Source organism: Panulirus ornatus, chromosome 14 (genome assembly GCF_036320965.1).
Source record: "Panulirus ornatus isolate Po-2019 chromosome 14, ASM3632096v1, whole genome shotgun sequence".
NCBI lineage: Eukaryota > Metazoa > Arthropoda > Malacostraca > Decapoda > Palinuridae > Panulirus > Panulirus ornatus.
Window position 1 is genome coordinate 8,364,801 of NC_092237.1, and position 17,571 is coordinate 8,382,371.

At 46.7% G+C, this 17,571-nt stretch overlaps 1 protein-coding gene across 1 annotated transcript in view; it reads right to left on the minus strand.

Annotated features, from left to right (window-relative positions):
* Positions 1-9,979, minus strand: part of LOC139753278 (histidine ammonia-lyase-like) — a 40,236-nt gene extending 30,257 nt beyond the window's left edge. Inside the window, 1 exon segment of the mRNA XM_071669543.1 lies at positions 9,725-9,979. Within this exon segment, the coding sequence (XP_071525644.1) occupies positions 9,725-9,779 (55 nt within the window). The 5' untranslated portion in view covers positions 9,780-9,979.
* Positions 9,980-17,571: the final 7,592 nt, after the last annotated feature.

Consider the following 17,571-nt stretch of genomic DNA (forward strand, 5'->3'; position numbering starts at 1 on the left):
GGATTGAGTGAAATTCTACAGTGAAGGAGTAGGATGGTGGGCACCTCAAGCCTTAGATACAGAGGGAGGGAGGGTGAGATAGGGATGGACTGTATCAATTATCTGAGGCAACTAAGGACGTGATGTGGTTAAGATGTGGGGTGGGGGGCAGAACTCCGTTCGACTTTTACGTTTGTAAGGCATAAGTGAGCGACGAACGAGTGTAGCAGGTCGAGGAAAGAGGGAAGGAACAGAGACCCATTTTGAAGGGGGAGGAGAATGTTGTGGACGAGGCAAGGATTCGCAGAGCATCATCATCATCATCATCATCATCATCATCATCTCCATAGATTCATGAGGAGTCAATCGTCAGTTAAGAAACAGCTGATACCTCTGAGCTCAGGCCTGGCATGGAGGAGGTGGTGGTGATACAGCCGGACCGGAATGGCGAGTTCGAAAGGGAAAGGATCTCTCTCTCTCTCTCTCTCTCTCTCTCTCTCTCTCTCTCTCTCTCTCTCTCTCTCTCTCTCTCTCTCTCTCTCTCTCCCCTCCCATCCTCAGGAGCCCACCTTGCCATGCTCCTGCGTGGAGCGTGGCTTCGAAGCCGGAGGGAACAACGCCCCTCCTCCCTTCCTTGTCAAAGGGGTCCAGGGGTTGCGTAAGCCAAGACGGAAGAACACTTCTATGTACCATTTATGTACATATGTATGTTATCACCCATTTGTAATGTGCTCGGGAGGGAGAGTGAGGGGGGAATAGTTGTTCTCCCTTCGATGGGGAGGGGAGAGAGAAGGGGAAGGGAGTGGTTCCTGCCACTTGAACTTTACTGTCATAACAACTTTTTTTTTTTCGAACTTCTGCATGTTGTTCGCATTCACAACTTCGTCATCCAGTTGATTCCGTTCATCCACCTGTCTTTTACCAAAAAAAGAAAAAAAAACCTGCTTTTGTTGACATCTTAACAAAAGTCTTTCTTCTCTTTACGTTATGATCTTTGGCTGTTCTGTCCCTAGATAAATTTTCTCGGAGAACTGTCCACTGTTCACCCATCCTGCTGGTTTTAAAGAATTTCAGTGGTGTTGATCTGAACACCCCTTACTCTTCTCTTCTCCGTGGTGGATTAAAGCCACTTAAAGTCTTTCTGGGAAACGTGTCTGAATTCTGATGCCTTCTTTGTTGCCTTCTCCTCTGGACCTTCTCTACTACCTCTTCTTGCTTCTGTGGGAGCGGTGACCAGACATGAGAGAAGCACAATCTAGTTTTTTGGCTCTTCATGTGTGACGTGGACTGCTTACTAACATACCTCCTTATCCATGTGCTCGAATGCAATTAATGTATGTGCCCAGCAGACAGTTGGCCTCCTTTGCTATCCTGAGTTGGTAGTATGGCATCTGGTTATAGAGACGATGTCACCACCCAAGTCCATCTATATACGTATAGCATACAAACCTTCAACAGCCAGGATCGAACCTAGGGATTCGTGCGCAGCAGGCGGGAGCTACGCAGGAGTACCGGGTTCGATCCTGGCTGTTGAAGGTTTGTATATTTCATGGAAGTGCGCGTTCATATGCACTATATTCGTTGTTATATGAATATATATATATATGAATGTAAGTATGTATGTGTATATGTCTGTACGTGTGTATTTATGTAACCTACGTATGTATGTACATGTGTTTATATAAACGCACACACACACACACACACACACACCGCGTTTAGTTAAAAGATTTTCTGCCAGTGAGAGAGTTCTATTAATTCTCTCATGAATATCAGAGTGTGGGATTGACAAAAACTTGTCCTGGAGTTCTTGGTGAACTCGGGATGGTGTGGTCTTGGCTGCTTCTACTGTGAGCATTGTTAAGTGACTGTGTTTGATGCCGCCTTCCTTCGGGGAGAGAAAGTCGAATGCATGTTGGAGTCCCATAATATTACGTTTGTTGATCACTGCAGATGAAAAGGATATATTTCCCAATAGATAGGATGAGACTGCTTGTGGGTTCTTGTAATTCGTCCTCGTTCTCAACACTCAACATAGGAAGGCATGCAAAGAATACAAAGGAATTCACACAGCAACAGACCACTGGATAGTAAAGAGGTTGCCTGTGATAGTGAAAGGGGTTCTATACTCACAGAGCAGTGTGGTGAGCGTACAAAGACGCGCTGGTGCTTCACATAAAAGGAAACTTAAAGAAACTTTTCTTGTAACTTTGAAAAAAAAAAAAAGTAGGGGGAAATAATGTCAGTCGTGGTCTTGGGGCGAAATATGTATATATAGTCTGTCCTTAAACATATCAGTGGTATTACTTTCAACTACTTTTCTTTTTCCATGTATGATCAACCTATTAAGTGTCATAGGGTTTGCATGATCATTATGACTTCCTGAGGGGGGGAAATCATGATCCATGCTTCCTTCTGATGACTTCTTCACGTCACATGACTTCTCTGACATCTGCTAATTTTCCCCCTTCGTCTTGACCCAATGTTTATCACACCATACACCAGCGTATGATGGATACGTTCCCCCGTGCAGGCGTCTTGCATGCACGCTATGTCCTTATGGTTGTCCCAGTGTGCCCAATCCCTCAGTGCATCACCTGTTTCTCATCCCCTTCACCTCACCTCACCTCACCCACGACCAACCTCACCTCACCTCACCCACGAATATCCTCACCTCACCTCACCTCACGACCAACCTCACCTCACCCACGACCAACCTCACCTCACCTCACGACCAACCTCACCTCACCTCACCCACGACCAACCTCACCTCACCTCACCTCACGACCAACCTCACCTCACCACACCCACGACCAACCTCACCTCACCACACCCACGACCAACCTCACCTCACCTCACGACCAACCTCACCTCACCTCACGACCAACCTCACCTCACCTCACCTCACGACCAACCTCACCTCACCTCACGACCAACCTCACCTCACCTTACCCACGACCAACCTCACCTCACCTCACGACCAACCTCACCTCACCTCACCCACGACCAACCTCACCTCACCTCACCCACGACCAACCTCACCTCACCTCACCTCACCTCACCTCACGACCAACCTCACCTCACCTCACCCAACCTCACCTCACCCACGACCAGCCTCACCTCACCTCACCCACGACCATCCTCGCTAAACATTGTTTCCCCAGACATTCAAACGCAGCCACACTTCAGAGGCGTTTAAACACGCGTCAAACTTCATTTAAAGCGATGAGTAACTTGCGTTATTTTTTTCTCAAGGGGCAGAGGGTGGGACGCGGGGGAGATGAATCTACAGTAGTGTAGCCCACAGGGGCGTGTTACAATGTACATTTGATGGTGTAGGTTTTGCGTAGCGAGTAGTGAAGGCGAGGTTGTGGTAAGGTGGAGGTATTAATGATGGGTTTCACGTAGCGTTCGTGGTGGTGCCACTCGATGTTGCCTAAGTTCGAAGCATTTGACGCATAAGTGTGAATGAAGACGACGTTGTTTCGTCGTCCCCCCCCCCCCCCCAACGCTTGATGGATCAAAGTGTGCGAAAGTAAAAGTGCGAGAAAACACACATTTCACAAGGTGGAGTCCACGTTTCCCTCCTCAGCGTGGGCAAAATTTGAGGGTCTGTAAAATCGATGTTCTCCGATGCATTATATAATGATGGATGATGATGATGATGAGATATAGATAGATAGATAGATGATATACATGATATAGATGTATAGATAGATAGTCACGGCCAGATGAGTGTAGCTGCCGAATTCCTCTCACAACCCATGGGTCTGGTTTATGCAAGAATCTGGTTGGATCAGGGTAACCAAACAAAAAAACTATACCATAACCAGTTTGGTTGTTATGAGCGACTTTAGATCCGGTTGTTTGGTAGTTTGACCCTTAACGAGGGAGGGGGGGGGGGTTGTGAGGGTGAGACCACCATAATGTTATGAGCGACTTTAGATCCGGTTGTTTGGTAGTTTGACCCTTAACGAAGGGGATGAGTGTGGTGGTCAGGCCACGATGGCTTGGGCATAGTCCTGTAGCTCGTTCCGTTTGTTGCTGGAGGGATGGATAGCGTCCTACTTTACACGAGAGGGAGGGAGATAGAGATAGAGGGATTCGTAAGGAGATAAAGAGATTCGTAGGGAGATAGAGAGATTCGTAGGGAGATAGAGAGATTCGTAGGGAGATAGAGAGATTCGTAGGGAGATTGAAAGATTCGTAGGGAGATAGAGAGATTCGTAAGGAGATAGAGAGAGATTCGTAAGGAGATAGAGAGATTCGTAGAGGGAGATAGAGAGATTCGTAAGGAGATAGAGATTCGTAGGGAGATAGAGAGATTCGTAGGGAGATCGAATGATTCGTAAGGAGATAGAGAGACTCGTAAGGAGATAGAGAGATTCGTAAGGAGATAGAAAGATTCGTGAGGAGATAGAGAGATTCGTAAGGAGATAGAGAGATTCGTAGGGAGATAGAGAGATTCGTAAGGATATAGAGATTCGTAGGGAGATCGAATTATTCGTAAGTAGATAGAGAGACTCGTAAGGAGATAGAGAGATTCGTAAGGAGATAGAGAGATTCGTAGAGGGAGATAGAGGGATTCGTAAGGAGATAGAGAGATTCGTAGAGGGAGATTGAAAGATTCGTAGGGAGATTGAAAGATTCGTAGGGAGATAGAGATTCGTAAGTAGATAGAGAGACTCGTAAGGAGATAGAGAGATTCGTAAGGAGATAGAGAGATTCGTAGAGGGATTCGTAAGGAGATAGAGAGATTCGTAGAGGGAGATAGAGAGATTCGTAAGGAGATAGAGAGATTTGTAGGGAGATAGAAAGATTCGTAAGGAGATAGAAAGATTCGTGAAGAGTTAGAGAGATTCGTAAGGAGATAGAGAGATTCGTAGGGCGATAGAGAAATTCGTAAGGAGATAGAGAGATTCGTAAGGAGATAGAGAGATTCGTAGGGAGATAGAGAGATTCGTAGAGGGAGATAGAGAGATTCGTAGAGGGCGAGGAAAGAATAGAAAGGTTAAAAAGGAGAGTTTATTAAGGAGTGGAAGAGTTTGTTAAGGGGTGTGAGAGTTTATCAAAGGGTGGGAGAGCTTATTAAGGGGTGTGAGAGTATATTAAAGGGTGTGAGAGTTTATAAAAGGGTGCGAGAGTTTATTAAGGGGTGGGAGAGTTTATTAAAGGGTGTGAGAGTTTATTAAGGGGTGGGAGAGTATATTAAAGGGTGTGAGAGTTTATTAAGGGGTGTGAGAGTTTATTAAGGGGTGTGAGAGTTTATTAAGGGGTGTGAGAGTATATTAAAGGGTGTGAGAGTTTATTAAAGGGTGTGAGAGTTTATTAAGGGGTGTGAGAGTTTATTAAGGGGTGGGAGAGTTTATTAAGGGGTGGGAGAGTTTATTAAAGGGTGTGAGAGTTTATTAAGGGGTGGGAGAGTATATTAAAGGGTGTGAGAGTTTATTAAGGGGTGTGAGAGTTTATTAAGGGGTGGGAGAGTTTATTAAGGGGTGTGAGAGTTTATTAAGGGGAGAAACTTGTAAGTGAGGAGGTGCAGGTAACATCAGTCGTGAGGGAGAAGACAAGTACTTCTGTGGTATGCCATTTTTAACGTCTGTCATTGGTGGAATCATTCCATACGTTAACAATGCTGTTTGAGGAGACCGAACCCTTGATTTTGACATTCTGTCGTGTGGGCGGCCCCCCGCCCAGCCAGATAGATGATGAAGAGGGGGGGGGGGCGAGGTGGAAGGGTGTCGCAAAACAGGGGACACAGAGTTCACAAAACGGTCCAAGGACTTTAGGGAGGGGAGAGGGAGGTGCTCAGTGATCGTCTGAAAGGGGGGTTGTGAGGTGGGGGTAGAGGGTAAGAGGTGGCTCAGAGTGGGTGGGGGTTTTTTTTATCTATTTCTTCTTCTTTTTTTTCCTTGAGGAACCATAAGTCATACATATTGGCATAACTTCGAGTACGTTCTACACTGGCCTCGAGGTCTCCTCCTCCTGCCTGCCTGCCTGCGTGCGCGCGCGCGAGACGTTCTCGTTTGCCGTGAGGGAACTTGGCTCTCTTGGGGTACGACCCTGGTCGTTTATGACTGCCCGCTGAAAGCGACTCTTGGCAGATGGTGGTTCGAGAAGGAGATATGTAAGTGTTCATATACACTATATTCGCGTGTGTGTGTGTGTGTGTGTGTGTGTGTGTGTGTATGTATGTATAATATTTGCCATTTCCCGCGTTAGCGAGGTGGCGTTAAGAACAACGGCCTGGGCCTTTTGAGGGAATATCCTCACTTGGCCCCCTTCTCCGTTCCTTCTTTTGGAAAATCAAAAATGAGAGGGGAGGATTTCCAGGCCTCCCCGCTCTCTCCCCTTTTAGTCGCCTTCTACGACACGCAGGGAATACGTGGGAAGTATTCTTTCTCCCCTATCCCCAGGGATAATATATATATATATATATATATATATATATATATATATATATATATATATATATATATATATATATATATACATATATATATCATATATCTTATATATTTGTATGTTCTATGAAGGTGCGCGTTCATATGCATATGCATATATATATATATATATATATATATATATATATATATATATATATATATATATATATATGTAAAGTACAAAAGAAGCGAGTGCACCTATGACGCTGGTCAAACCACAAGAAAACGGAAAACAACACAGAAAGTGTCGAGCGCTTTCGTATAATTACATCGTCAGGACTGTGAGTATACAGATAGAGAAAACGAGAACATGGTACACCAGCCGCCACGGGGGGGGGGGGGGGGGGGGGGGGGGGGGGGGGGGTTGATGCCTGGCAGATGAATTTAGAAACAGGTAAAAAGGGATTAGGGCACAGGTCACCCCCGACGGCCTCACCTCTCTCTCTCTCTCTCTCTCTCTCTCTCTCTCTCTCTCTCTCTCTCTCTCTCTCTCTCTCTCTCTCTCTCTCAAGTTCCAAACTCAGTCTAACCTATGGACTGGGAAACATATTTACAATATGTTTCTTTTTTTTTTCACTTATAAAGTTATCGGATCTTATGTAAACCAACATTTTGATTCCTACTGTTTTCTCTATGTTTGATAAGAGATGATTCAACAACATTCCTATCCATCGCTGAGTTAGTGTGCGTGATAACCTTAACCCTCGCCTCGGTCAGTTTGATGACCAAATGCACAAATACTGCATTGGATTCTTGACCATACCTCACACTATGTTGTTTCACCCTGACATGACCATACCTCACACTATGTTGTTTCACCCTGACATGACCATACCTCACACTATGTTGTTTCACCCTGACACATAAAACCTGATCGATTTGAGCGATGTAAAACTGATCACAACTCTTTCAGTGATTATTACACACACACACAGTCCTCACTTAAGGTTGGCCAATGTAGATCTGATCACACTCTTTACAGGGGATTTTGTACACACAACCCTCATCAGTTCTGACGATTCAGTCACACGAAAGCGTCTGGAATGAGTATTTTGAAGGTTTGTTGAATGTGTCTGATGACAGAGTGGCAGATATAGGGTGTTTGGGTCGAGGTGGTGTGCAAAGTGAGAGGGTTAGGGAAAATGATTTGGTAAACAGAGAAGAGGTAGTAAAAGCTTTGCGGAAGATGAAAGCCGGCAAGGCAGCAGGTTTGGATGGTATTGCAGTGGAATTTATTAAAAAAGGGGGTGACTGTATTGTTGACTGGTTGGTAAGGTTATTTAATGTATGTATGACTCATGGTGAGGTGCCTGAGGATTGGCGGAATGCTTGCATAGTGCCATTGTACAAAGGCAAAGGGGATAAGAGTGAGTGCTCAAATTACAGAGGTATAAGTTTGTTGAGTATTCCTGGTAAATTATATGGGAGGGTATTGATTGAGAGGGTGAAGGCATGTACAGAGCATCAGATTGGGGAAGAGCAGTGTGGTTTCAGAAGTGGTAGAGGATGTGTGGATCAGGTGTTTGCTTTGAAGAATGTATGTGAGAAATACTTAGAAAAGCAAATGGATTTGTATGTAGCATTTATGGATCTGGAGAAGGCATATGATAGAGTTGATAGAGATGCTCTGTGGAAGGTATTAAGAATATATGGTGTGGGAGGCAAGTTGTTAGAAGCAGTGAAAAGTTTTTATCGAGGATGTAAGGCATGTGTACGTGTAGGAAGAGAGGAAAGTGATTGGTTCTCAGTGAATGTAGGTTTGCGGCAGGGGTGTGTGATGTCTCCATGGTTGTTTAATTTGTTTATGGATGGGGTTGTTAGGGAGGTAAATGCAAGAGTTTTGGAAAGAGGGGCAAGTATGAAGTCTGTTGGGGATGAGAGAGCTTGGGAAGTGAGTCAGTTGTTGTTCGCTGATGATACAGCGCTGGTGGCGGATTCATGTGAGAAACTGCAGAAGCTGGTGACGGAGTTTGGTAAAGTGTGTGGAAGAAGAAAGTTAAGAGTAAATGTCAATAAGAGCAAGGTTATTAGGTACAGTAGGGTTGAGGGTCAAGTCAATTGGGAGGTGAGTTTGAATGGTGAGAGGCTGGAGGAAGTGAAGTGTTTTAGATATCTGGGAGTGGATCTGTCAGCGGATGGAACCATGGAAGCGGAAGTGGATCATAGGGTGGGGGAGGGGGCGAAAATTTTGGGAGCCTTGAAAAATGTGTGGAAGTCGAGAACATTATCCCGGAAAGCAAAAATGGGTATGTTTGAAGGAATAGTGGTTCCAACAATGTTGTATGGTTGCGAGGCGTGGGCTATGGATAGAGTTGTGCGCAGGAGGATGGATGTGCTGGAAATGAGATGTTTGAGGACAATGTGTGGTGTGAGGTGGTTTGATCGAGTAAGTAACGTAAGGGTAAGAGGGATGTGTGGAAATAAAAAGAGCGTGGTTGAGAGAGCAGAAGAGGGTGTTTTGAAGTGGTTTGGGCACATGGAGAGAATGAGTGAGGAAAGATTGACCAAGAGGATATATGTGTCGGAGGTGGAGGGAACGAGGAGAAGAGGGAGACCAAATTGGAGGTGGAAAGATGGAGTGAAAAGGATTTTGTGTGATCGGGGCCTGAACATGCAGGAGGGTGAAAGGAGGGCAAGGAATAGAGTGAATTGGAGCGATGTGGTATACAGGGGTTGACGTGCTGTCAGTGGATTGAATCAAGGCATGTGAAGCGTCTGGGGTAAACCATGGAAAGCTGTGTAGGTATGTATATTGCGTGTGTGGACGTATGTATGTACATGTGTATGGGGGGGGTTGGGCCATTTCTTTCGTCTGTTTCCTTGCGCTACCTCGCAAACGCGGGAGACAGCGACAAAGTATAAAAAAAAAAAAAAAAATATATATATATATATATATATATATATATATATATATATATATATATATATATATATTTCTGTATTTCTCGTAAGGTTGTCCACTCTGTGGGCAGAAAGAGTGGAAATATTGTACATTTACCCCACAGTGGAGGGAAGCATCGGTACCCTGAAGGGGTATTCATGGAGTAGTGTACCCCCAGTGCAGGGTAACAGTGGTAGGCTGAAGGGATATTCCCAAAATGATGTACCCCCCTCCTGGCTGTATGGGGTAACAGTCGTAACCTGAAGGGGTATTCAGAGAATTATGTACCCTCCCTCAGTGCAGGATGAGACGTGTGTCGCCTGAAGGGGGTACGTCCTGATACTGAGATGGGAGATAGGGGCTGTGTGTTGGTGGGAGGAGGAGGAGGAGGAACATGACGACAGGTGTATACACTCACCTGTCTTACAGGGTACCTGCAGCCACTCGTCTCGAACCCTGACGGAGACCTTCATCGTAGACGTGGGGCGTCGGCGGCCAACGCTCCTCTCCTTTACCTCCTAGAGTCGCACTAGACGACACACGCACACACACACACACACACAACACACACACACACACACTAGGTTCCTCAAGAGCGATGTGGTCAAGTCGCGGTGTCGAGGGAGCACAGTGTGGGGACGGCGGCCACACGTGCGCTAGCCACAGCAAACACAAGGTACTGAGCCGTGCTAACGTGGAGGCCGAAGGAGGGGGGGCGCACAGGATTCAGGAGGAGCGAGAGTGTAGGGGGTGGGGCGCACACACACACACACACACACACACACACACCACGGGAGAACTCGAGTCTTGTCCAGTTAGATGGTAGCCAGGCCAGGCCAGGCCAGGCCAGGCCGTCCAGCCAACCAGACGGTATCACTCGCTACCACATGTGTTCGCCAGAATCTTATTTTAGGTTACAGGTGAGCCGTTGAGGGGTCGTGATGAGAGATGTATGTGGTGAGCGAGGCTATACAAAGGGGGCCATTGGGTGCTGCTCATAGCAACAGGTGGACCAGGAAGGAAACACGTGTGCTGGAGGTGTGTGTGTGTGTGTGTGTGTGTGTGTGTGTGTGTGATCACCCCATAAGGTGTTGTATGGGGACTGGTGGGTGATTGCGCCAATCCGTCTCCAACCCTCGCTGCTCTCAGCGATGTCTTATATAAATGTATTCCAATATTTTTTTTCGTAATGAAATATATATATATATATATATATATATATATATATATATATATATATATAGTCCTATGAGTCCCCGTGGACTCATAGGAATATCTTGATCACGAGCAAAACTGTGATCCTTTCCAATATATATATATATATATATATATATATATATATATATATATATATATATATATATATATATATATATATATATATATATATATATATATAAATTTACGTGTGCTGTCTAGATAGACAAAGCATTTTAGCAAGTGTGGGGTGACGCAAGTGTAGACTTTATCTTAAATTTGATAGTAATGCAGGGATGGGTGGCGAAACATACAAATTATGATATCTACACAAACAATTTACATATACACTGAATGTGTCTGTGTGTGTGTGTGTGTGTGTGTGTGTGTGTGTGTGTGTGTGTGTGTGTGTGTTTGAAACAGTGGCATCAAGTATAGAGTACAGTGGTCAACACTGATAGGAATATAGAAGCTCAAAGATATTTTATTTAAGGGACATACAAGCACAGGTTCTACCAGCACTGAGCATGCGAACACCGTGACAGTGATACAGTGAAGGTTAAGGCACATTACACAGAGGACATGTACTTACAGAAGGTGCTTACGTTGTGCACAGGTGTAGCAAGAGTTTCCGTCGATCAGCGCTTGGCGAATTTTGGATGTGTGATGTCAGCATTAATCATCTTCAAGGATATTCATGACCCAAAATCCTTTTTTTGAGAATGATAGTCAAGACTGATTGTTACGTGGGTATTTCATTTATTCATTTGAAAAGCCTTGTTACGTATTTTGGTTATTTTAAAAGCCTTGGAAGAAAAGATTACAGCATTATTTTGGGGGGTGGTGTGTGTGTACTGGTACTGATGCACATTGTAGAACAGTGTTCTTAGGTGAGGACTCATGTACAGTATTTACAGCCATGTGTGTAGAGGGAGACCGTGTATGTAATTCATGGGAAGAGATTTGGTATATATGGCCAACATCTCTTAGGATGGAACGACGTATATACCCAGGTCGAAACCTCGGAAGCTGACTGGTGGCAGAGGTGTTGGAAGTGGTGATGATGGAAGGTGGTGGTGGTGGTAGAGGTGTTGTCGTTGGTGGAAAGTGGTGGTGGTAGTGGTGTCAGGTCCTGGTGGTAAGAGGTTCAAGTCGAGGTGTTGATGGTGTCAGTAGCTGAGGGCCGGAGTGGTGGCAGGTGGTGGTGGTGGTGTCAGGTCCTGGTGGTAAGAGGTTCAAGTCGAAGTGTTGATGGTGTCAGTAGTAGCTGAGGACCGGAGTGGTGGCAGAGGCCCTTAGAGGGAGAGAGGAGAGGGAGGTGTTCTGCTTCTGTTGATATCGTCGCAAACTCTCAAGCTGTGCACAAGAAGTGGTGGCGGAAGAAAGACACACACACACACACACACACACACACACACACACACACCTTGCGTTCTGGTCGACCTCTTCGTACTCCAGTTTGGACAGGGCCTCCCCTGGTCAGAGAGAGAGAGAGAGAGAGAGAGAGAGAGAGGTGTCTCCTGGTATACACACTGACACACGAGTGGAAATCCCCCCCCCCCATCAGATCTTGCGAGAGGAGGCTGAGTGTATTCTTGAATAAACTCGTGAATGAAGATTAGATTTGAGAATAACCCACGGAGTCGAGTGTGTGTGTGTGTGGCGCGCGCCCTTGTGAGAACCAACACCCGTGGACTGGAGGCCACACTTGGACGACACCGGGGCGAAGAATTGAGGGAAAGTTTGTCCCGTCCGAGGCCATCGTCACCACCTCAACCAACAACAACAACACACACACACACACACACACACACACACACACACACACACTACAAGAAGAACCATTGAAGATGCCCTCCCTCCCTCCCTTTACCATGCCAGCAATTATAAGCACTCACGGCTACTCCAATGGCTAGGCGCCCCCCGCCACTGCCACCACCGCTTGCATCGCTCTGGAGTGCAGGATCGAGGGAGGGAGGTAGCGCCTGTACAACGCAAAAGCACTCGTGAAGATCCATTGAACCTGGGGCCCAGACGGGTGGCGGAGGGACTGGCCAAACAGCATTGTTGACTTGTAACGCTCTGGTACGACAACTACCGACTACTATTACCACTACTACTGCTACTACTACTACTACTACTACTACTACTACTACTACTACTACTACTACTACTTTTACTACTGCTACTACCACTACTACTACTACTACTACTGTTACTACTACTTTTACTACTACTACTACTACTACTACTACTACTACTACTACTACTACTACTTTTACTACTGCTACTACCACTACTACTACTACTACTACTGTTACTACTACTTTTACTACTGCTACTACTACTACTACTACTACTACTACCACCACCACTACTACTGCTACTACTACTACTACTACTACTACTACTACTACTACTACTACTACTACTACTACTGCTACTACTGCTACTACTACTACTTTTACTACTGCTACTACCACTACTACTACTACTACTACTACTACTACTACTACTACTACTACAACTACACTACCATCCTCACCAAACAGATGGGGACTCTCGTCTTGGTGGTTGGCGTGAGGGACAAGTTATTAACCACACCCACCTGCACCACAGATGTCCCCAGGGGATACTGCCAGCCACACCTGCACCACAGGTGTCCCCCAGGGTACTGCCAGCTACACCTGCACCACAGGTGTCCCCCAGGGTACTGCCAGCCACACCTGCACCACAGGTGTCCCCAAGGGTACTGCCAGCCACACCTACACCACAGATGTCCCCAAGGGTACTGCCAGCCACACCTACACCACAGGTGTCCCCCAGGGTACTGCCAGCCACACCTGCACCACAGGTGTCCCCAAGGGTACTGCCAGCCACACCTACACCACAGATGTCCCCAAGGGTACTGCCAGCTACACCTGCACCACAGGTGTCCCCAAGGGTACTGCCAGCCACACCTACACCACAGGTGTCCCCAAGGGTACTGCCAGCCACACCTGCACCACAGGTGTCCCCAAGGGTACTGCCAGCCACACCTGCACCACAGGTGTCCCCCAGGGTACTGCCAGCCACACCTGCACCACAGGTGTCCCCAACGGTACTGCCAGCTACACCTACACCACAGGTGTCCCCCTGGGTACTGCCACAGGGATTTACGAAGTCGCCATCATGTTTTACTAATCTCTGTAAACATATCATTTGTGTCCAAGGTTTATGTCGAGTGTGCGCATCTTTCATCAGGACGGGATGTTACCCTTGGATTATGAAGCCTGGCCTTTGACCTGGTCCAAGGCCTGGCCTTTGACCTGGTCCAAGGCTAGGCTGTCATGCCCAAGGGTCACATCGTCGTGCTCAAGGGTCGTACTGGGGGACATGGTCAAGCCCGAGACCACAGAAGTCCTGCTTAAGATTGTATGTTAGGACATTGGAGGAGCAGGACCTTGGAGGACGAGCTGGCCTCTTTCTCCACTTCCGAGTTAGGGTAAGTCGCCCTCTAGAAAGGTCAGCCTCCTGAGGTTAGCCTCCAGACAGGTATGCCTACAGTTTCCCATCCATTAGTGGGAGGGGCGAGCTCAGGTTGTATCACGTGACAGAAGGTGTGTCGTTTCTCTAACCAATCAGAGACTTCCTAGTGTTCTGTCGTGGGGTGAGAGAGAGTATCTCTCCCTCCCGACCAATGACAAACGAGGAACAGCCTGTACTTCGTTTGTGATTGGTTGGATTTTGGAGCATCGCTCATTCTCGGAGAGATTTTAATAGATTGTCCATAAATGGTTCCTCACACGGACTTTACATTGGCTGCCAGTGTTGTTTTGTATCGGGCGATCCTCCTTGTTACGTTCATAAGGCGATCGAAACCCGAGCCAGACATCCTTGGAGCAGGTTTCTGTTGGTATCTAGCGACCTCTGTCTGCTCTATACTCCCGGCGCTGGTATATTAACTGACTGTTATATATCTCTCTTGTGTCTCCCCGGATGATGTGATTATTACACGAAAGTGCACTAGGGAACTTATCGTGTTTCATTTACCACGTGAACTCATAGGAATAAATAAATAAATAAATAAATAATATATATATATATATATATATATATATATATATATATATATATATATATATATATATATATATATATATATATATCATTCATTTCATTCATACTATTCGCCATTTCCCGCGTTAGCAAGGTAGCGTTAAGAACAGAGGACTGGACCTTTGAGGGAATATCCTCACCTGGCCCCATTCTCTGTTCATTCTTTTGGAAAATTAAAAAAAAAAAAAAACAGAGGGGAGGATTTCCAGCCCCCCGCTCCCTTCCCTTTTAGTCGCCTTCTACGACACGCAGGGAATACGTGGGAAGTATTCTTTCTCCCCTAACCCTATCATATATATGATGTGATTATTACACGAAAGTGCACTTGGGAAATTGTTTCATTTTCCCCTTGGACTCATAGGAATATCTTGATCACGCTCAAAATTGTGATCCTTTCCAACATATATATATATATATATATATATATATATATATATATATATATATATATATATATATATATTGCCAGGTCACAAGCCTCTATCAAAAGACATGAAGGTAGGAAATTTTGGCACATATAAATGCCCAGAATTCATTATTGATATCCATCTATTGCATCGGGGGACGATGCCTTGGTACTACTATTCGTGTACAAGGATTGCGTGATGGTGTGGGTGATGGAACGTGTCACTGTTGCCGAGGTCGAGGAGTGTGTGTGTGTGTGTGTGTGGTGCGCGAGGTTTACGCTACTGTCGCGAGGGAAGTGCTGACACATAATACACTTTTTATCTGTTAAGTCTGTCATGCCGAACGTGTGGCTTTTGTTCACACACACACACACACCCTCTCGCCTTCCTCCTCCTCCCTCCCATCCTCCCTCCCTCCACCCACCGCCTCCTCGTGACCCCAGACTACCACCAGTTGCCCTCTCCTGCATTAACCACCTCAGCCGTAGTCGTAGTCGTTGCCATGTGTCGTACCGTCGTGGTGTAAAGTCGTACCGTTGTCGTCCCTGCCTCAGTCATCGCGCCCCAGAGGTCGTACCGTTGTGGTTAAACAGTCGTCGCGTTACCGTACTTCAGGCCCAGCCATCGCATCCAAAGGTCGTACCTTTGTGGCAGACAGTCGTACCGTTGTGGTAGAGAGTCATACCGTTGTGGTAGACAGTCGCACCGTTGTGGTAGAGAGTCGTACCGTTGTGGTAGACAGTCGCAACGTTGTGGTAGATAGTCGTACCGTTGTGGTAGATATAATCGTACCGTTGTGGTTAGTCGTCGTCCCGTTGTGATAGACAGTACACAGTCGTCGTCCCCGTTGTGGTAGACAGTTGTCGTAACCGTTGTAGTAGACAGGTCGTCGTAACCGTTGCCACCCTCAGCTCCGTCATCGTACGCGAGGCTCATACCGTTGTGGTACACCGTGGGTCGCACCCTCTGCCAGGGGGTACCTCAGATGCGCCACACCTCTCATTTACCCGACCCTCACCACCTCACCACCAGGGACACGTAGGAGTGTTCTCCTGCGTCGTACCCTTAGCTCTAAACAGGATCATGTGGTCGCACACCTTCGCCAGCCATCTGTTAAGTTCCCCCTCCATAGGGGGATCCGTTCACAAAACAGCATCATGACAGTTTGTGGCACCTCCGTGCCAGGATGGTGTTAGAAAACATTGACATTATTGACATTATTATTGACATTATTATCCTCCACCTCCCCGCTCCTCCTTCCCACCACTCCTCCTTCCAATTCCAATCCCTCCCCCATCCCCCTCTTCTCCCTCCATCGTTCAGAAGACATTAGACATCTTTCAGATGAAAATTATACCCATCCCAGATGCGCTGCCACGACTATGTCCAGCATTGCACACCCATCCACACACACACACACACACACACACACACACACACACCGAGCGTCCCGCTCGCCTCTCAAGCCCAAGTTTCTCCAACAGACTCCAGAGCGCCACACTCTCATTACCCTCCCCTGCGGTAAAGTTGCTTAAATCCTTTGTTCCTGTGTCTGGTGTGGTGTGGTGTGGTGTGGTGGGGTCGTAACTTGGGCAGTCCTGAAGCCTACAACCTCCCCCCCCCCTTCCTCTCCCTCGAGCGTCTTGTATCCTGCCCGCCCTCACCTTCTGCTCTCTCTCTCTCTCTCTCTCTCTCTCTCTCTCTCTCTCTCTCTCTCTCTCTCTCTCTCTCTCTCTCTCTCTCTCTCTCTCTCTCTCTCTCTCTCTCTCTGCCACCCAGAGCATCTGACCAGCCAGCCACCTTCATTATCAACACATTGTTATTCTTAGCCATTTTGATCCCCCCCCCCCTTCCAGACATGTATTTTTTCATGTACGTAAATTCTAAGGTATCTGCTTGAATACTGTTTGATATCTTTTTATTATCTGTATTAGATATTCTCCCTTAAGTACCTTACATGTCTCCCTCAAGTGCCTTACGTGTCTCCCTTAAAAGCCTTACGTGTCCCTCTTAAGTGCCTTACGTGTCTCCCTTAAGTGCCTTACGTGTCTCCCTTAAGTGCCTTACGTGTCTCCCTTAAGTGCCTTACGTGTCCCCCTTAAGTGCCTTACGTGCTCAAGCTGTTGACTTTGCCTAAAGGATTTATTCCTTTCGATTAACGTATCGTGTTGGCTCTTCCCTCAGTACCACAGAGGAGAAAACAACTGCTCGAGGAAAGCCTGACGTAAACCTGGGGCTCAGCACCTCCTGTAGGCGGAGGGGGGGAGGGAAGGAACACACGTGACGGAGGCGTAAGGATCGCCCAGCACCTCCTGTAGGCGGAGGGAGGGAGGGAACACACGTGACGGAGGCTTAAGGATCGCCCAGCACCTCCTGCAGCAGGAGGAGGGAGGGAGAGAGGTACATTGCAACAGAGAAGTGAAGAACGACACGCTGCCAGCTCACCCTCAAAGGCGTTACACACAGAGAGATGGAGAACATGTTGTTTACGACGTGATGTACGCCCATGTAAGGTGCAGGGGAACAGGAGTGGATTCAATGGGGTTAGGATTAAGTCACCGTC